Source organism: Vitis riparia, unplaced genomic scaffold (genome assembly GCF_004353265.1).
Source record: "Vitis riparia cultivar Riparia Gloire de Montpellier isolate 1030 unplaced genomic scaffold, EGFV_Vit.rip_1.0 scaffold533_pilon_pilon, whole genome shotgun sequence".
Classification (NCBI taxonomy): domain Eukaryota; kingdom Viridiplantae; phylum Streptophyta; class Magnoliopsida; order Vitales; family Vitaceae; genus Vitis; species Vitis riparia.
Window position 1 is genome coordinate 196,427 of NW_023269696.1, and position 21,375 is coordinate 217,801.

The 21,375-nt window shown below is 37.1% G+C and overlaps 3 protein-coding genes, 1 long non-coding RNA gene and 1 pseudogene across 6 annotated transcripts; 3 read left to right on the plus strand and 2 right to left on the minus strand.

The window, feature by feature from the left end:
- Nucleotides 1-5,573: 5,573 nt before the first annotated feature.
- On the minus strand, nt 5,574-9,030 carry LOC117909985 (annotated as a pseudogene).
- A 1,101-nt stretch (nt 9,031-10,131) lies between these two features.
- On the plus strand, nt 10,132-11,904 carry LOC117909990. Of its 3 annotated transcripts, XR_004650511.1 has the most exons (4): nt 10,132-10,377; nt 10,583-10,750; nt 11,111-11,179; nt 11,271-11,301. It is a non-coding gene; the product is annotated as an uncharacterized LOC117909990 (long non-coding RNA). The 3 variants fall into 3 exon arrangements; XR_004650512.1 differs by lacking the exons at nt 11,111-11,179; nt 11,271-11,301 and adding an exon at nt 11,624-11,904 and having other exon boundaries at nt 10,297-10,377; XR_004650510.1 differs by lacking the exon at nt 11,271-11,301 and having other exon boundaries at nt 10,305-10,377; nt 11,111-11,252.
- A 242-nt stretch (nt 11,905-12,146) lies between these two features.
- Nucleotides 12,147-13,096, plus strand: LOC117909988. Its single transcript, XM_034824034.1, has 5 exons — nt 12,147-12,229; nt 12,328-12,474; nt 12,568-12,693; nt 12,786-12,927; nt 13,074-13,096. The coding sequence occupies exons 1-5, from the start codon at nt 12,227-12,229 to the stop codon at nt 13,094-13,096; spliced, it is 441 nt and encodes a 146-aa protein (XP_034679925.1). The 5' UTR covers nt 12,147-12,226.
- Nucleotides 13,097-13,989: 893 nt separating this feature from the next.
- Nucleotides 13,990-14,930, plus strand: LOC117909991. Its single transcript, XM_034824036.1, has 4 exons — nt 13,990-14,153; nt 14,276-14,416; nt 14,500-14,600; nt 14,700-14,930. Exons 1-4 carry the CDS (start codon nt 14,064-14,066, stop codon nt 14,908-14,910), a joined length of 543 nt encoding a protein of 180 aa, XP_034679927.1. The 5' UTR covers nt 13,990-14,063; the 3' UTR covers nt 14,911-14,930.
- A 1,594-nt stretch (nt 14,931-16,524) lies between these two features.
- LOC117909989 (protein FAR1-RELATED SEQUENCE 5-like) lies at nt 16,525-19,225 on the minus strand. The gene is made up of 4 exons (XM_034824035.1): nt 18,628-19,225; nt 17,644-18,482; nt 16,672-16,740; nt 16,525-16,578 (listed from the first exon to the last, which is right to left on the minus strand). Exons 1-4 carry the CDS (start codon nt 19,223-19,225, stop codon nt 16,525-16,527), a joined length of 1,560 nt encoding a protein of 519 aa, XP_034679926.1.
- Between the last annotated feature and the right edge of the window lie 2,150 nt (nt 19,226-21,375).

The window sequence follows — 21,375 nt, forward strand, 5'->3', positions numbered from 1 at the left end:
TGGACCTCCAAATGATCATCTATAGAGTTGATCATTAAATAAAGTAAAGTGTGCTACTTGTATGCAAAGTTTGTGTGCTTGCTTCCCGTCTTCTGACACTTCTCTTATCTGGTGGTATTTTATGATATTGAGCATCCATCCTGAGTATGCTTGACTGGTATTGCATATTGGCTTGAGAGTAATTGAAGGTATGACTTTGAGGTAGACGAGTAACATTATCGTCTCCTTTATGGGGAGAGTGGCAGTTATTTTGACTAATGCATCGACCCTTCTATTCTCTTCTTGTGGCACCCATCTAATGATCCACTCGTCTAGCTTTTTCAGACATTCTTCGACCATGGCCAAGTATTGGGTCATGTGTTCATCTTTTGCTTCGTATTCGCCCTTGAATCTTTTCGACAATTAATTGAGAGTCGCTCTTAATTTCTAGCTTGGCTACGACTAATATTAGGGTGAGATCTAGCCCAACAAGAACAACTTCATATTTTGCCTCATTGTTAGAGGCGAAGAAGCTAAGACGGATAGCTTGCTCTATTAGTTCCTCGATTGGTGATTGCAAAATCAGACCTACTCTAGATTCAAACATTCTAGATGCTATGTCTACGTGAAGTGTCTACCATTGCTTTTTAAGATGATCGGCTAGATGTGTTTGGTTTTTAGGGAGTTCAGCTATAAAGTTGACCATAACCTGCCTCTTTAAGGATAACTGTAGCTAATACTTGATTCCATACTCACTCAACTCGATTTCCCACTTCAACATTCGTCCAGATATGTTTCGGCTTATGCAAGGTAACTAGAAGTGGTTGGTTTGTAAGTACGGTCACTTGATGAGCCTAGAATATGGATGGAGCTTTCGAGCAACATTCTTTAGTGCTAGAGCAGTCTGCTCTACTTGAGAATACCGAGTCTCAATGTCTACCATTGCTTTGCTCACATAATAGATGAATCTCTATTCTTTATCTCGTATATGCCGAAATAAGATGACACTAACAGCGTAGTCAGATATAGCTAAATACATATAGACTTCTTTGCTGGACTTGGGACTGTTTAGAATGGGTGGTTCAGTAGGTAGCGCTTGACTGCTTCAAATGTCTGCTTACACTCGTCTGTCCAACCGAACATGCTTGTGCCTCTAAGTGTGAAGAAGAAAAGTCTCACCTTGTCTATGAAACAAGCTATGAAACAACCCAAAGCTGCGAAACAGCCTGTGAGGCGTTGCAATTCCTTTCTGTTGTTTGGAGTAGATGTTCTGAAGATGACTTTCACTTGATCTGGATTAACTTCAATTCCTCTTTGGGTTACCATAAACCCTAACTTCCCTACACTGACACCGAAGGCACACTTAGTTGGATTGAGCTTCATTTTGTATGTTTGCATCAAACATAATGCTTCTTCTAAGTGCTGGACATGCTCAGCTAGGGTTTTGCTCTCTACAACAATATCGTTAATGTAGACTTCCATAGTTTGGTCGATCAAAGACTTGAAGATCTTTGTCATTAGTCTCTGGTAGGTAGCGTCAGCGTTCTTAAGCCTAAATGGCATGACTCTGTAATGGTACAACCCTTGTGGTGTGACAAAGGTTGTCTTCTCCTTGTCTGGTTAGAACATAGGGATCTGGTGGTATCTGAAGAAGGCATTTAGAAGGGAAAACATCCTATACCCAATGGTGGCATCGACTATCTAATCTATCTAGGACAAGGGAAAGCTATCCTTTGGGTAGGCATCATTCAGGTTGGTGTAATCAACACAAACTCACAACCTTCCATATTTCTTCGGGACTATCACCATGTTCGTCAACTAGTCCAAATATTTGACTTCTCTAATAAATTCGGCTACCAATAGTTTATCAATTTCCATCTGGATGATTTTTTGCCTGTCTGGATGAAAATGCCAGACCTTTTACCAAACAAGCAATGAATTGGGTGAGACGTTAAGCTTGTGGGACTCCACAATCGGATGAATTACCGGCATATCCACCTGAGTCCAGGCGAAGATGTCTTTATTGCGCTGAAGCATATTCCTTAGCAGTTCCAGTTCATCTTGGGTAAGCAAGGATCTGGTATAGGTGATTTGATTTATGTCGTGTGAGAGACATAGTGGTTGGAATGGATTAGTTGTTGATGGATCTTTCTCTACCAAGCTTAGTAATTGCTATTGCTCCCTTGCATTTGATGGCTCCAGATGTGCCTCCTTGCTAGCTGGATGTTTGGACTCTAGCACCACTTGATAACATCGGCGCACGGCTAGCTAACTACTAAGGAGATCGACTTGTCCTTCTTCGATGAGGTAGCTCACCATTTGATGGTACATGAAAGGAATGACTTTCATTCTATGAAGCCATGCACATCCCATAATGGCCTTGTATGAAGACAAATTGTCGACCACCGAGAACCGCATGTTCAGTGTGACCGGGTCGGCTTGGACGGGTAACACAATATAGTCCAGGGAGGTTATTGTAGCTCCATTGAATTAGGACAGCCAATGTCATGGGTTCTCTAGGGTAGATGGTGAGTGACCCATTTGCTTGTAGGTCGACATTTACAAGAGGTTAGTTGAACTACTCGGGTCAACTAAGATTCTCCTTATGTCAAATCCATCTGCCTCTAGTGTTAGGATTAGGGCGTCTTCTTATGGTTGTTACATCCGATTGACATCTACTGAAGGGAAGGTGATTGTGTTATCCATTAGATGCATACTTCTTTCTGCGAAGGTATGCTAAACGGAATTAATTCGTTCTCTCATAGAGGTCGTGCGAAGTAACCTTCACCTTTGCTGCTTTGAGTTGTGATTGTTGTCTATTAGACCTTCGCGAATGTAGTTAATGACAGCTCTGGGAGCTGACGGAGATGTAGGGGCTTGGACGGTTGCCTCTTGCGTCGTTTCTCTTTGCCCACTGGTTATGCGAATATACTGTTTTAGGTGTCCGACCTTGATAAGTTTCTCCACTAAGTAATGCAAACTCTTACATTGTTCGGTGGTGTGGTCATGATCCTTATGATAGGAGCACCTTCTGTTCCAACCTTGTTTAGTCAGATCCGTCTTAATTGGCTCCAGCCATTTGAAGTCTGTCAAGTCACGGATCTGCAAGAAGAGTCTCTCATAGGAGATGCTGAGGGGGGTGAGTATCATTTGTTACTGTTGCTGACTATTTCCCGTTTTGTTAGCTTACCTCGATTGGTTTGAAGGCTTAGAACTTTCCCCCTTATCATTCTTAGTCGAATGTTTAGTGACTAAGACTTGTTGAGAAGCTACTCAGACGTTGTCTTTGAGCATAGAATACTTGTTCGCTCGCCTGAACATGTCATCTATTGTCACAAGTGGCTTCTTTGCGAGGGACTAAAAAAATGGCATGCCTAGGCTGGTGCTTCGCTTGAAGATTCGTAAGATAATCTCTATACTACAAGATTCAACTTGGAGCACTACTTGCCCGAACCACTTCATGAAGTCCCTTAGTGACTCATTCTCCTACAACTTGATGTTTTGCAGGGTGCTTATGTTTTGCTTCTGGCGAGTGGAACATAGGTAGTGGCCTACAAAGGCTTCCAAGACATCCCAGAAAGTGTTCACGGAATTCTACGGGAGACGATGGAACTAGGAGAGAGCTTGGCCATGTAGGCTGGTTGAAAAGACCTTGCATATTAGTGCATTATTCCCTATGTTGAGGGACATGAGTTGCCTAAAGTGCATGATATGATTAAACGGGTTGCTTGTTCCGTCGTACATTGTGAATTTTGGCACTATGAACCCTCTAGGTAGCTCGTAGTTAATAATATAGGGGCCGAATAGCTTGGAAAGCATGTCATCCAACCATCGACTGGTAGAGTCGGGTGGAGCTCGCGTCATCGATACTTTTGCCTATTGCTGCTTTGGTTGCTAAGAGGGTCATTCTGACGTAGTTGTTGCAGTTGGGGAACCTAGACAGGTCCTCAAAGTTTCTGACATACACAATTTCCCCTCCACGCCTGGTGCTTGAGGTCCCAGCTGGGCTCGCATCGCATTAAATAAGTGTGATCTTTTACCACACCTCCTTTTCCTTGATGCCCAAGTAGAGTTGATGCCTTTGTCCGACTGCATTTGGTAAGTTGGTGAAGATTCCTCCTTGGATCGTCTCGAGTAGCTGCCAGAGGAGAACTCTGTGCTCCCTGGGAAAGACGCCTCAACAGTTCGTCTTGAGGTTGTTTGTCCACTTTGAGTGTGTCGGATTTAAGAGAGGCCCATTGCTGACATTTGAGCCCGCTTCATTCTCTTCTTTGAGTTGTTTCGTTTGATGGAGCAGAGTCAACATCTACCGCTCATTTTCTCGTTAGTGTCTCTCCATCCTTTCACGCCAGGTAAAATAATCTTCATCACCCATAGCTAATGATTAGTTTCTGGAAGATGTTGACATCCTTAGTCTTTTCCACAGACGGCGCCAATGTTGGTGTTGTGCCAACTGGATACAAGTTCGTCTAGCTTCACTAGAGTCAAACAGACTTTTTCCTAGAATAAAAAGGAGTCTGGACAAGTGGTCTGAGCATGCCCCTCCAAAGCTTGAGTTAGGAATCAGCAAGGATGAATCCACTTATTTTGAATGGCTATGTATGCGCCTACCTTTTCCATGCTTCTTGAGGGGTTTTTATATAGCAGATGGCACCATTGTCACAATACTGATTGTGCATTCATGCCTTTCTTGCAATGATGATTTCCATTAAGTCAGATTACAAGCCTTAATAACGTAGTCAATGCCTTTACCTCAGCGTGGATTGGGCAATCATACCAAGCAAGAGTTGCTGACTAGTGTCATTTACTAATTTTCATGCAAAAATCTCGGACCATGTAGTTGACTGTGCATTTATGTTTTTCAATGTCGCTAATTGGTGTAACGACTAATTGACACTAGTTTTTGAATGTAAATGTCGTCTAATCCATGGCTCAAGCATCAAGTGTGATTAACCATTCGTTCAATGCCTAGAGACTTCAACTCGGTTAGTTTGTTCGTTTAGAAGTCCCAGTCGGCTCGGTCTGTCCATTCTGTATGGTATTGAGGAAGAAGGAAATCTCTTGCCTCTTGCGCCAGACAGAGCTTATCTTGGTCCAGATATATCAATCCTAGATGAATTATCTGTTTACCTTGGATGGCTAAAGGATCTTGAGTTTGGGAAGGACATGCGGAAGGAAGCCTCCCACACTTTCTATGGGGCATAATCTCTCTTTTGATATTTTATTTAGCTTTATTTTGTGATCATCATATCTATGCTGGTCTATTTCTGAATTTTTGAACATGAACATTGCATCTTGTTTGAAAAAAAAATTATTTGAAAGTTATGTTATTGATAAGACTTTCATAGGTTACAAGCATGATAAGGTTAAGTCATGGAGTGACTATATATGACCTTATAACTTTCCAAAAAAAAAAAAATCCATAAATAATTCAATAAGATAATTTACAAAATAAAATTTGTATTGACAGTCTCTTTTTATGGTTAGAAAATAAACAAAGCTTTGCAAAATGTATCCAAAACTTAGAGACACTATTGTAAAGATGCATTGGTATAAATATATGGTGCATAGATGTTGTAGATGCAAATCAAATGTAAAGTAACTTGCAAATACTATTGATATTTGAACGTCCACTGAACTTAGAGAAGGTCCCCAAAGTGAAGTCTCTCAAACTACATACATTTTTCTAAGCAATTCGAAATGCATAAAGTAGAAATACAATTAAATTACATCTACTTGAACCACAAATTTTACGGGACAAAACTGCAATGATGAGGCCAGGATTTCACTGGTCAAACATGTGCTTTCTTGGCTCAAAGAGAAACCTAGAACCATATGTAGAATTGATTACATCTGCCAAGAGGGGATATTGCAGTGAAGCAAATAGAGAGACTGGGTCCGTGGCAAATAGAGCAATGAGAATAGGTACCCATGCGAAACCATGATGATAAACTATGAAAAAGGTTATGATAAACCATCATGGTTATAATAGAAACAAAGAGTGTTGTGAGGCCAAACATCAATCTAGAGGGTAATGAATGGAGGAAATCCTGTTCCGCATAGCGCGAGGTGAGGATGGATAAGAACATTAGGATTGAAGTTGAGGAGGTGAATAATGCTAGTCCATCTGACACTGCAAAAACCATGAACAAAATAGGAGTGTCTGTTTGCTGACTGTGACCACCTGGTACAGTGAAGGCTGCTGAAAAAACTACAGTGGCTATAAGAGTGGCAACAAGCATAGATTGAGCGGCTGTTTCCCGCATCCATTTCTCTCCATCCTTCATCAAGTCTCTGTGCTCCTCAGTGAACAAAACCCAGGGTGTCTTACCTTGCCTGTGTTTCTTTTCTCTGTATGTAGGTTGCATGAGCTTTTCCACCTCCTAAAAAATAAGGAATTTGTAATATAAATAATAAGATTTGAATACTAAGAGAAGGAATGTCTCCATTCCAAGGAAACCTATTTAGATCGATTGAATTGGCTTGTCACTTGCATCTAGCCTTTAAAAACACTTTCTATGCTGCATATAGTTTGATCTTTAGTCTTTTGTGGCATTGATCCTTACCATATTCACATGCTGCAATGAATGAACCCATTCATCTGCAGTCACAAACTTCAGGGGACATGCAGTCCGAAAACTCATATTTTAGAAATGTTTACTTGTTAAATTCTAAAGGCATATGGACCAAAAGGACTATGCGTATGTTGTAATAGTTACCTTAAACCACAATAGCTCTCTTTGCATTTGAAGGGCTGCTCCTGATATAATATTGAGCTCACTTGGATGTGCTAATTTTCCAACCAAATGCAGCATGTTGTTACCATTATCATCCCTATATGTCATTATCATATCCTTAATTGAGCCTATCTCATATATAAGATTGAAGATTCTGTCTTGACGATGCAAAGCTGCAATATGGAATATACTCCTAGTTTGGCTATCTACTCTCCATATTAGATCAGGGTAGGAGTGAAGAAGCTCAGTGAGAAAGATGGTGTTCCCTAACTCTGCTGCTACAAATACAAGTCGATAAGGATCTCTGATCAGATCTGCAATCTTTGAGTCAGGTAGTTGTATAACCTGCTTCCAAAGGCATTTGACGAGTTTAAGGGCTTGCTCTTTCTTCGAAATATTGTGTCCCGCTTTCTTACCTGAAACTGAGTTAAAGAGAAAATTGTTGGCTGGAATAGCCATAAGAAAAATAATAACCACATTAGATACTTGTAATGGTGACCCTACATTCATGAATAACACAAACCATTGAACAATATTAGACAAATGGACAAGTCAGAAGGGAAAAAGAAAAAAAGGCTAGCATGGATGGTGAAAGATTATAGCTATAGTTAAGCTATTCATGTCATATGATGCATTTTAGTGTTTGTCTGACTGCTAACTGCTAAAGAAACATACCCCACACCAATAATCTTGATCAAAATCAACTTAGAAAGAAATATTAAATCAAAACTAACCAAAGAGAAGCTAGAAAAGCAAAAACTAAAACTATCAAGGACGATTAATTGTTCAAAATATAGATCATCTTCAAGACACAGACTGCCTTCCATTGTGAGAGAAATGTAGTAATATTTTGAGGCATGCGTAATATTAAGTAAATTAGGAATATTAAGTGGATTTGGGTTAAGGTTAACTAATTTGGTTTTGCAAAAGCCATACATGAGCTTGCTTGTCATCAAATATGGAAAGAGTAGACCCCAACCTGTAGCCTCCAAGTTGAAAGATAAACTGAACAAGTACGATACATCTTTCCCTGTCAATAGGGAGCTACCAGTTTATGATTGCCAACAGGGTTCCCTTAATTCTAACAAAGATGATTATTAATTAATAATTAATGTGCACAACACCACTTTCTGAAACCAACTTACTTGAATTAATGAAAGTTGTCCATATTCCAATCCGAGTTTCACCAGAGAATGCAGAAGGCTTTCTAGCCAGAAGATGCAAAGCTGTCTCATAATTCCCATCTCTAATGGTAGCTAGCTTAGGGTGGGATTCCAATATAGCCAAGGCTACCTCTGCATGAATTAACAAAATATAAAAAAAAATAATTTGCTACCTCTACTGGTGGAATATTATATAGTTCAGTGAAGAAGCCATTTCATGGAGATCCAGAAAAACCAAAATGATGAAATCAAAACAACAAAGAACCAAAATAAAAAAAAATAAAAAAAAATAAAAGTTTAATTACCATATAGATCAGTACTGATGCAGGTATTAAGTATCCCAATCCAATCTTCATCCTTTAAATCTTGATGATTAGTCTTATTGTAGAGATACCACACCATCTCACTATGTCCTAATAGAGCGGCCATATGGAGTGGCATCATTTGCTGATTACCCCGGATCATGGGAAGGTGATCATTCTTTTTCACCATGACCTCTGCAATTCTCACTGTTCCAGCTGCAGCAGCAAAACAAAGTGCAGTGTTCGAATTTTGATTCTGAAGTTCCAAGTCGTTTGGATCCATCAATCCCACCACCTCCTCAACAAAGTGAGTGCGTTTTGCTGCAGCTGCAATGTGGAGAACAGTGTCCAAGTTTCTTGTGATGCTTACACGAACGGCTGTTGGGTGTATTTCAAAAATACCTCTTGCAGTTTCCCAGTCGCCTTTCAATGCAGCTTGATAAAGGGGTATGCATACATTGAGATAGAAGGCTCTGTCTCCTGTTTATGTTTGAAGAACCAATATGCTACATACATCAATTCAGATAGCCAAAGAGGTGGCCTTCTAAGATTTAAGGATTGGAATTCATTAGAAAAGTGAACAAGAATAAGCTAAATTACCAGAAAGTGGATCTAGAGAAGGCGTCATGTTTTGAGGTGAAGTCAAAATCTCAATTTCAGATCCATTTGGCACTTGTGGGCTTGGGGTTGAAAGAACATCTGTTCCTGCTGCTGCCATCATGGGCAAAGGAGAAGGTTTACACCTGTAAGGCAAAAGAGATGTTCATGGAGTGTAAGTAAATCCAATTAAAAGCCAAAAAAAATAGTAAGGTTAAAGCAAGAACCTCAAGGATGAAACAGAGTGGAAAATATCGGTGAAAGAAGAGTTTGCAATATCATGAGCTAATTCAAGGATTATATAATAAGGAATCTCTCTACCTCTTTTAAAGTCAACAAGGGTCATCTTAGAAAATGCATTATTTCTAATTTAAAATTTTTATTTTTGTTGTATTTAACTGCCATTATTGACTGGAAGACATAGACTGATCGAAAAATCGATATTATATGTGGAAACATCCCACCAATCCAACCACCCCGATTTGATTAACGTTAATTTTGATGCATCCTAGCCATCAGGTCAACGACAAGAAGCAAGAAAAATAAAACCTGGGTGGTCTTCATAAAATCAATACATAATGGCTAATGGCCAGGATGTTCCACCTAATTAATTCTTGTCATCTTCCTCTTGGCATGTGAACGCTTAACATGTTTTTAGCACAATAGATAGATTAAAATTAGATAATAAACCATTTTTGTGCTATAAATAATACAACATTTCAATAGAATGAACAAACGTAAGTTTCTATGTTTGCTAAATTTTTTAAGTAAGGAAATTGAAAGAAATGAAATTGGAATGGGAAGAAAAGAGATGGAATATTTGAATAAAAAAATTCATTAATATTTTTTTAGAAGACTAGGAAATGGAATATGAACGAAATCAAGTGTTTTAAAGTGTTTATTAGATGGAAAGGAAAATAAATAAGGTGTATGATTTTAGGGAAATTCTACAATACCTCCTTCGGTACCATGCCTCCATTTTTTTTCATCCATTGGATGAAAATGATTAAATCTCAGCCATCCAAATGAAAAAGAAAAAAAAAAAATTTCAAAAAAAATTTCTACCGGGTACCTCCCCCTCCCGTTCTCTCCCCCATCTCTCCTCCTTTTCCCCCCAAATTTGCTCTCTTCCTCATGCATCCTCCATAGCCGTTCCTCAGCTCACCCATTTCCCGCTCTCATCTTTCTTCCCGTCCATAGCTGGCTGTCTCACGCATCCTCCATAGCCGACTTCCTCAGCTCACCCATTTCCCGCTCTCATCTTTGTTTTCTCTCTCTTTTCCCGTTTTTCTCTCCACTGATTCTCCACAGCTGGGTGAAGACCACAGTCGGCTTCAACCGGGCCAATCGAGGGCGACGTCGCAGACCTTATCAAAGACGTCTCCACAGCTAGGTGGAGACCACCTTCGCCGTCAACCGGGATCAAAGACGTCTTCACAGGTGGGTGGAGACCACCATCGGCGTGAACCGGGCCAACCTCCTCCAAGCCGACGTCTTGACCTCATCAAAGAAGTCTCCTTCAAGGACCGCGAGCTCAGGATTGTGGGTGAGGTCGGTGCCAAGATCCGAGTCTTAGACTTCATTTCTCCCGATGTCCAGGTCAGCTATTTTTTCTGCTAGATTCTTCTTCTCGAAGATTTTATGTAAATTTTCTGAATTTTTGCTTTCTCTCCCCCTACCCCTGCATTTTGTCAGACGGATAATTTCGGTTCTTTCACACGGAGAATTTTAGTGGAATCTTCATAACCGTCGTGTTTTCTTCATATTTTATTTTTGTTTAAGAGGTGTAAGGGGTTGTTTTCAGGTTCTAAATTTAATGGTTTAAAAACCCGAATTGAAGACGTAGCTGGAAGAAGAAGAAGAGGGCGTGTAGTACTAAGGAAAAGAAAGCTGAGAAGGACACAATTGTTTGTTACTCAAAAGGCGCTTGTATCCTAATTATTTGGCGAGTTCTATATAAAGGGAAAAAAATGTGAGTAGTAATTATGTGTTTTACAATATTGTGTCCATTATATTTCATGTTTTTTGTTAGATTTATGGATTGATTACATTATAGAAAAAGAGGGTGGTTAGATTATTGAACATTGAAAAAAAATTATATGTTAATTTTTCATCATTTTAAATGTAAAGATATTTAGGGAGGATGTTGTAGTTGTAATGGTATTTGTATTTATTTGGCATTTGATTGATTGTAGTAAGATATAAAAATAAAATTTATTGAAATGTGAAAAAAACTTATGTTGAGGTAATGTGGTGGTGAAAGTATGTTTGATTTATTATATCCGAAATCATATTATAAAAATTGACTTAAATGATTTGATTTAATTTTTAGGAGCGAACGCGATGGTCTTGAAGTTGTTCGAAATCCAAAGAGGCCTATCGGCGCTTGGATACATTACTAGTAAGGGAAAATAGAAATATGTAAAATAATATGTTTTTTAATGTATTTTTTGTGGTTGTTATTGTTAAATTTGTTTGAAATTGTTTTGTAGTAACGATCAATTAGCCATGATGAAAGAGAAGGATAAAGGAGTGAAGATAAATGATGATGTAAGGAATAATATTGCTATGTCTAATATAATTACATTTTAAAATTAGAATTTCAATTATGTGACCAATTAATGTAGTTGAGGAAAAAATTGGGCAAGAAGTGGAATGCACTTTCAAAAGTAGAAAAAGAAAATTTCATAGCAAAGTCCAAAGAAAGTTCAAAACAATATTCACTTCAAAAGGGTGTTGTTCCAAAGGTAATTTTTTTTTGTAATGAATATTTAATTTCTTTACTTATGTATTTGTTGGAAATTATATTAATGTAAACATGTTTGATGTTTGTGTATCTTTTCAGTTATATCTTCAGACTCGATGCTCCCCTGAGCGAGTGATTAGAGTGATTGAAAAATTGGAACCAAAGCAAAAGACAGCCATAGAAGAAATAGGATTTGGTAGCCTCTTGCAACTTCGATGTAGGAAAATTGATCATGGGTTATGTCTTTGGTTGATAAATAGTTTTAATCCGAACACTTATATGTTACAATTGTATAATACTTGTATCAAATTATCCCCCATTGATGTTGAATTTATTATGGGATTGAGGGCAAGAGGGTTCAAGATTGGCATGAACAAAGATGTTGGCCATAAGAATGATTTATGTAAAAAATATTGTGATAAAAAAGGGCGATTGCCATTAGTGATGTTAGAAAATCAAATTAGGGAGGATAAAGAGAGTGGAAACGATTTTAAAGTTCGTTTTGTATTATTTGTGTTGGGTGCATTATTGTGCCCAACAATGAAGCTTTTTGTGAATCGTTCTTTCTTACATCTTGTGGAAGACATCGATTCAATAAAGAAGATGAATTGGGCATAATTTGTGTTGTCCTATCTTGTGCACGGGATTGAAGAGTTTAAGAAGAAACAACAAAGTGGGGTTTGCGGTTGCTTATTGTTTTTAATGGTAATGTCCTTGTAATTAATTTACATCATAGTGAATTACGATTTTGTTTTAATATAATTTATGAATTAACTATATATCTATGTCAAATATACTCGTAGTTATTCTACCACGAGCATATATCATTTGAAGAGAAATTTCTACCGTTATATACTCGACCTTCTCCTCGGATTACTGCTTGGGGAGATGATGAAGTATTAGACAGGAAACGAAGATTGAAAAAACTTGGTGGATATGCAAATGAGAATGTAAGTTATAGTTTTGAAAGTCGTTTACTATTTATTTAAGTTTTTAGTGATTTAAAATCTGATATGTATTATATTTTGATGAATATATTGTAGCTCAAAATATGGGTGATAGAAAATGAGATAAGGGATTGCGTTGATGGAAATGCAACGACAATGGCGAGCGAGAATGAGGACGATGAGAAATTTGTAATCAATCTAAACAAAGATGTTATTAAACGAGGAAGTGTTTTACAATATTCATCGTGACTATCTATATTAGCATTGATCCTTTGTATTATGATGTTATTAATCACGTTCGTATATATCACTAGGTTGATGGTGGGAACTTAATGGAGATGGATAAAACCTTTCAACAATTAAAGACACAACTAATTGATATGGCTTATGGTGCAGGTAGTAGTAGTTGTGATCAAATTTTGGCTAAATTTGAGGAGAATTATACTACAGTGAAAGGTCTCTTCCTTAGATCAAGTGGAAAACCTTTGAGAATGCACGAGGAAGGACCGAAGAATGACATTCTCTCATGCGAGAGAAGTTTGGAAGATACGAACAATATGAATGTGAATGAACATTATCTTCACACTTTGTCAAATGAGAAGTTATGCACCGAGGACTTCAATGAAAAGAATGAAGATGCATGTGCTACATCAATTGAAGTGCATATCATTCCAGACGAAAATCAAAATATTTTACCACTTCCAATCAAAAGGAGTAGAAGAGATTATGGAAAGGTATGTATCATATAAAAGAAAAAATTATTTTCTTTACAACTACTTAACCATTACATAGTAAATAGATGTATATTAATGGCATTTTCCATATTAGGAACCATTACGAGCACTATGTGGTTATCCTAATCATGTCATGAAAACACGTACATCAAGGGAGAGGAAACCAAGTAAATTCAAGGTCTCCCCGTTTGTACACAATTTAAGGAAGATGGTAAAACGCGAAGCATCAGAGGTATAATAGAAATAGTTTAATATCATTGTTCTTATTTTTGATACTTAACATATATAGTTAATAATTATGTCTTGTTTTCGATTTAGTCAATCCCCATGTCCATTCGTGAAGACGTGGTGGATACTCAATCATTCAATGTACTTCAATCTCTTGTCGCTGATTATGTTTTCAATAGAGCATTGTCAAAAAGGTTTGTCATGTCTAGAACATTCATAGATGTGTTGTTACAATTTTAGCCTTCATATGCTTCCAATTTATTCAAGTTTGTTTGAACATATTATTATTTTAGTGAGCTTCTTGTTGACTTTGGTCATGAACATGGAGTTCATGGAGATTTTGAGTGCTTAGGTCCTAGACAAAATTTGATGGATGTTGTAAGTACCTACTTCATTTATATCAAATGCGTGCTATCTTAGTTAAATAAATTTATTAAAGTTATTGTTCAACAATAGGTAATAAATCTAGAAGCCTCAAAGCTAAATTATTTTGAAAGACAATTCATAGGCATACGAAGTATAAGATGCTATCTTCCCACGACATTTTCAGTAAGCTCATATTTCTCTTGTTGTTTACTTACATATTAAGTACAATATACTAATGTTCGTATTATGTTTTCTTATTAGCAAATGATTTTGTACGGGAGTCCTCAACCTTTTTTCGATAGAAAAACATCCATCGTGAGTAAGTACATTAGCGAATTGGATGATTGCGAGAAGGTTAGTAATTATTTGTAATGTTTAATTGCATATATGAAATTTAGAGTAGATATCGTTTTCACCTATAATATACTATATTTTTTGTGGCCCAACTCATATATATTGTTTTCCTACCTTTACAGCTATTTATTCCAATGCATGACGATTGCCCTGGTCATTGGTATCTGTGCGTCATTGACTTTAAAGACTTTGATATCCAAATTTTGGATTCATTACGATCGAAGAGTCGGGACGAGTTCCGGTTTAAGAGTGTGAAAAAAGTGGTATGCTTTCTCCTTTTTGTTTTCCTTTTCATTTGGTTTTTTTTTCTCTTCTATATTTATTAACCACTTTCAAAATAAATTAGGTTGAATTTTGTCAGACGTTCTTCAAACTGTATGACATAGGGAAAGATGTCTTCCAATTCTCCATTGATTGGGCTCCTTCCATTCTGACCCAAGATAATGGGTTAGTATGATTACATAACTCACATTAATATTCTTTTTTCTGATGTATAATTAGACAACCATTCAATAAGTTGTTTTGCTTCTCTTTTCTCTTTCTTAGGTGGGACTGTGGAGTGCATGTCATTAGACATATGCAGAGATTCAAAAATGGTGATTCGATGACGAGATCCGACTTTTGTAATTCTGCTAAAATACGTCGAGAAATAGCATGTGATTTAGTTTTACACGAAGGAAATAGAGAAAAACAAACCATTGTGGCTATTGTTTGTACAAAGACGTCGACACGAGCAATGAAAAAATTATTATTATGATATTTGTTATTTTTCTAATATTTATCATTTCCATCTCCACATATGGTCATGTTTATTGGGAAGTTGTGAGATTCGATGATCATACATTATTAATGATTAAGTCCATTTTATTTGAATATCCAAATACTCTTCTTTCAATATGGTAGGCAAAATGAAATTGTAATATATTGGTATCATTCATGTTCGACATGTGTGATTTTGTACGATCTTTAACGTAATCAGATTTATAAATATTCATTTATCTATGCTAAAAATATATAGTTAGTACATTAGTAGACCGGTTGACGAATGACGTTCAGCCGGTAAGAACCAGTCCAACGATTTAGCTAACTCACTTTTCATAGGCATACGCATTATGCCTACCGATTGAGAACATTCCTCATATGGATAATGACCCTATGGATGCAGTGTGAACTCGTTCAGGATTTGTCCCAACCACCACAAACAATTTTGGATGCAGAATGACCCGGTGTTGGCGTTCAATTGAGTGATTGAAGATTTTTCTAAAGGGAGTGAGCAATTTTTTTAGTTGTGGAAAGCGGTTGATCAATGAAGAAATTGTCTCAACCGGTTGACGAATGATTTGACCAGGGGGAACCGGTTGACAAATATAGCAAACTAGTTGACGGATTGTCTCAATCGGTTGATGGTTTTTAACCAATAGCAACCGGGTGAAGATGGGTATCAACTGGTTGAGGAATTTTCTCAACCGGTTTAGGGTATTTTTAACTAGAAGCAACCGGTCGATAAAACCGGTCGACCGCATGTATCAACCGGTTGAGGGTTTTTTTCACCAATGGCTACCGGTTGAGGAATTTTCTCAACCGGTTGAGGAATTTTCCTCAACGGTAGCCACTGGTGAAAAAAACCCTCAACCGGTTGAGCGAATTCCTCTACCGGTTGAGAAAATTCCTCAACCGGTTGAGGGTTTTTTTCACCAGTGTCTACCGGTTGAGGAAAATTCCTCAACCGGTTGAGAAAATTCCTCAACCGGTAGCCACTGGTGAAAAAAACCCTCAACCGGTTGAGCGAATTCCTCTACCGGTTGAGAAAATTCCTCAACCGGTTGAGGGTTTTTTTCACCAGTGTCTACCGGTTGAGGAAAATTCCTCAACCGGTTGAGAAAATTCCTCAACCGGTAGCCACTGGTGAAAAAAACCCTCAACCGGTTGAGGAATTCGCTCAACCGGTTGAGGAATTCGCTCAACCGGTTGAGGAATTTTTCTCAACCTGTTGACGAATTTTCTCAACCTAATTGTCAACCTTTAACCACAATTGAATTTAATTAAATCCGCATAATTAACCGTTTTATTCGACATGATATAAATGAATCAGTTTCTCCATTTACCAATCATTTTATGACTTGTTATCAATTAAATGTAGAGGATATTGCATTCTATCAATCAACTTGACTCTTGATCAAAATTCAAACTTTTCATTAAATAGTAAAGTTAAAAGTACACATTACTGGAAGTGATAACGTCAACTAATAAAAATACTGATTTAATACCTACCATCCCTTACTCCGCTAAGGAATAAAAAAAAGGTTGCATATCCTTTTCATTTGGATATTTGTTTGGATCCCCACCTTGACATGGTGTTGTCATATTTTGTTCATGTTGCTGAAATCCTGCTATCTGCACATGCACATTCCATTGTTTTTTTCAGCTGTCCAATTCCATCCCAATTAGTTAAACCAAATCATTAAATAATGCATAGCTCAAATTCATGTCAAAAGTGTTTCTTTATTCCCGATCTTACATTATTAAGTTCACCACAATCTATGTACATGTCAGATCGTTCATTCGACAAATGCTCCCCTAACATTCCCTGCATTTTTCAATAATTAAGTGTTGTCAATTATTATTGAATTCGATGTTACCAATGTTTGGAAATTATATAACAAGCCTATTGTACATACATGTATGGTTGCAAAAATGTCAACTGATGAATTTGTTGAAGGCATCATTTCCATTTGAATGTCACATTGGGAAGACAAATTAGTTTCCTCCTACGTACTCATAATGCCATCAAAACAATTATGTTAGTCATTTATGTAAGTACAACTACAAAAATTAATCTTAGGGGCAATTTTTTATTGAATATGACATACCATATAACCCGGCTGAGCATTCTGAGAGATTGTAGCTTCTGGACACTTTCGAATTGTGTGACCCACTCTTTTACAACGACTGCATCGTCTTCCCTTTTGAACATTCATTGCCACTTTGCCTGGATTCCCTTTAGTCTTCACAATTTTTGGATCACGAACTTGGTTAGTGCCTGTCGCTCCATCTGTGCTATTTTCTTCCCTTTCAAATTATAGTTATAGAGTTCCTCCATTCTCGCCGTCAAATTTTGTATTTCATTTTTGGCCTCTATAAATGAAGATGACGTATCTGATGCAAAGTAGGAGAGCTTGTTGCACATCGAACTCAATGAACCATATCGTACAAACCGATCCATGTCGTTATCCGTCTCATTCACTGGTACTGATCTTGTATACACCTTTGCTAACTTTGTCCACCTCTTCATAATACATGACTGAGGAATCTCTTCCAAATGCTCCACCTTCATAACCACCACCATGTGGCAACATGGGATGCCAATTGACTCAAACATCATGCATGAGCATTTTAATGTTACAATATCCGGGCAAAATTGTACTTCCCAATTTAAGTTCGGGTGTCTAAACTTGGATAATGTGTATGCCCGCATTGAATGATCACTTACAAGACCTACCACAAAGAATAACTCTGCATTTTTCATCTCCTCACGAAATTTAATAAAAGATTCTTTCGTGTATACCGTCGCAGCATGATTTTCAATTATGGATAGTTTGGTTGAAAGCACTGGTGAAGAATTGTTCGACTCGAACTCTGCCTTTGCCTCGTTTTGCCGTATTCTCATTATGGCTCTATCAAATTGTTGTACAAACTCATACAGTCGCAAGCGAATTTTTAAGAATCTATTTAGATATGCATTCATACTCTCACACCTTTGTGTGGTTCTCATCCCTCCAAAGAAATTTCCACGTAAATACGCCTCTGCCCATCTTTTACGTTTCCCATATATCTCGGTCACCCAACGATTCTCATTAAGTCCCAAATTTGCAACCATTTCATGCCAAACCTTTTCAAATTCTTCTTCATTCCCACGCATGAACATGCACCTTGCAAATATGCTTGAGAAGTCCTTAATATGCACATTCGTGAATGCATTTCGTTGCAAATGCCATGAACACAATCGATGACACGTTTCGGGTAATACTTTTTTAATTGCCTTACGCATAGCTTTATCCCCATCGGTTACAACAGATATGGGTTTCTTATTCATCATTGCCTCAAGAAATGTCTCCAACACCCATTCATATGTCCCAACACTTTCATCCATCAATAACGCACAACCAAATACAACAGTTTGGTGGTGATGATTAACACCGACCAACACTACTAGAGGCTTTTTATAGGCATTTGTCCTATAGGTTGTGTCAAATGCTAGGACATCTCCAAAACACGCATAATCCATTCGAGAAGTTGAATCAGCCCAAAACAAATTTGCTAGTCGACTTTCTTCATCAATGTTGAATTTATAAAAAAATGAAGAATCCATTTTGCCTTTCCACACAAATAAGCCAATGCCGCTTCTGCATCACCGTCTTTAATTTCACTTCTACGCATTGCATCAACGTGATTGTATATATCTTTTTGTGTAAACCGACGTGCTCATGTCCCCCTGATTGTTTGACCATATAGTCCATAATTTGTGTGGTTTTAACACCTACTTTACGCAAAACATCAACTTGTGCCTTATCTGGATTACTTACTGTTCGATGAGACCGAAGGAATTGTCTGTTGATAGCATCGACCAAATTATGATTATGATCTCCTTTAAATTCCTTTACAATCCACTTTCCATCTTTCCTATTCAAGCCTACACGAAATGCAGCTTCACATCCAACTCTAGTCAACGATCGTGGCTCACGCTGTCGGTTGTCATTCTCAATAAACTTTGTCGCTCGATGTCCTTCTTTGGAACACACCCACTTTCGAGATATTATATCTCCATTCTTGTCTCGCTTCAAATCATCTTTTCGAATACTAAATCCGGTTAGTTTTGCTAACATGTTGTAAAATGTTTCGGCCTCGTCTATGCAAGCAAATTTCATTTTGCATACTTCTTCCACTGAAATACCCTTCAACACTTTCTCTTCCCAACCGTTTCCACCCAGCTTGTAAGTTCCACCTGTATATGCATCGTCATTGACAACGTCCTCCGCTTTCACTTCAAACTCCTGCTTGATTGTTTTCTCCATCACCGATTGCATCACCTACATTTCATAAATTATGTCAAAAAGTGTCTCCATAATACCTTAACAAATTATCCTATCACTGTCATATTGATTGATATATCATTTACGATAAAGTCCACATAGGATATTTAAAAATATGGGTCTTACGCATTTACCTTTTCAATGTTTTCATTTGACAATATGCCACATATAAGCCCAGGCCCAATAATCAACATTAATCAAAAACTATAACATATCCATTATATTATTTAATCTCACCTGAAAATTTAGTTACGAAAGCACATTTCTTATGTGTTTGTTTTACCCACTCTCTTAAAAAAACTAAGGCTTCCAATAAAATAGGGTAAATATAATAAATAGGTTATGCAAATGAAAATTTATAATTTAATGGATTCTAAATATTTTATTTTTATTTACTACTTCAAATTCATTATTAGTTAAATATGATTATTTGTTACACATTCAATTTCTCTCTATATGTATAAAATGAAGTTGATATTATTAACTATATGTACAATGCATAGCATAATTACTATAATAAAGTCATATAGTATATTTTAAAAATGTATCAAATATTGTAATATTTTTCACAAAACTTTATTTTCTTAAATATATCCTCTAAATAACAAACAAACATATTAATTATTGTGGGGATCAAACAATTTGGAACATTGAAGGAGGAAGTGGTCCGACCATTGGAACATACAAGAAACAATCAAGTGGTCCTAACGCTCCATAAACCAACAAATCTCATATTCCTAACTGTTATATTATATTTGTAAAAACAATTTTCACTTTTCCTTAATTCTCTTTTGTAGTACATTTAAATTTTTGTTTTGCTTAAGTACAATTTTCAACATAATTGAAATGATCAAATAATGAGGTCTATGGGATTTGTCGTTATGTTTTCCCTTCTTTGTCGTACTTTTAAAATACATTACGATAGCCTTGTCCCAACAAGTATCTAGAAAATAAAAAAAAAAATTGTTGTTTTTAAATATTTTAGGTTTGTATGGTCCTAAAAAGTACTAAGAAAGTTGAGAAAATTCGTCAACCGGTAGCCACTGGTGAAAATTTCCTCAACCGGTTGAGAAAAGTCCTCAACTGGATGAGGAATTTCTCAACCGGTTGAGGATTTTTTTAACCAGTGGGTACCGGTTGAGAAAATTCCTCAACCGGATGAGGAATTTACTCAACCGGTTGAGGATTTTTTTAACCAGTGGCTACCGGTTGAGAAAATTCCTCAACCGGTTGGGAAAATCCTCAACCAGTAGCACTGGTAAAAATGTCTCGACCGGTTGATGGAGGAGGTCGACCGGTTTAGTCGACCGGTTTCACTTTCCCTTAATTCTCTTTTGTAGTACATTTAAATTTTTGTTTTGCTTAAGTACAATTCTTCAACATAATTGAAATGATCAACTATTGAGGTCTATGGGATTTGTCGTTATGTTTTCCCTTCTTTGTCGTACTTTTAAAATACATTACGATAGCCTTGTCCCAACAAGTATCTAGAAAATAAAAAAAAAAATTGTTGTTTTTAAATATTTTAGGTTTTGTATGGTCCCTAAAAAGTACTAAGAAAGTTGAGAAAATTCGTCAACCGGTAGCCACTGGTGAAAATTTCCTCAACCGGTTGAGAAAAGTCCTCAACCGGATGAGGAATTTACTCAACCGGTTGAGGATTTTTTTAACCAGTGGGTACCGGTTGAGAAAATTCCTCAACCGGATGAGGAATTTACTCAACCGATTGAGGATTTTTTTAACCAGTGGCTACCGGTTGAGAAAATTCCTCAACCGGTTGGGAAAATTCCTCAACCGGTAGGCACTAGTTAAAAAATGTCTCGACCGGTTGATGGAGGAGGTCGACCGGTTTAGTCGACCGGTTTCACTTTCCCTTAATTCTCTTTTGTAGTACATTTAAATTTTTGTTTTGCTTAAGTACAATTCTTCAACATAATTGAAATGATCAACTATTGAGGTCTATGGGATTTGTCGTTATGTTTTCCCTTCTTTGTCGTACTTTTAAAATACATTACGCTAGGCTTGTCCCAACGAGTTTGTAGAAAATAAATAAAAAAATTGTTGTTTTTAAATATTTTTGGTTATGTATGGTTCCTAAAAAGTACTAAGAAAAGACAAATTATTTTGGAATA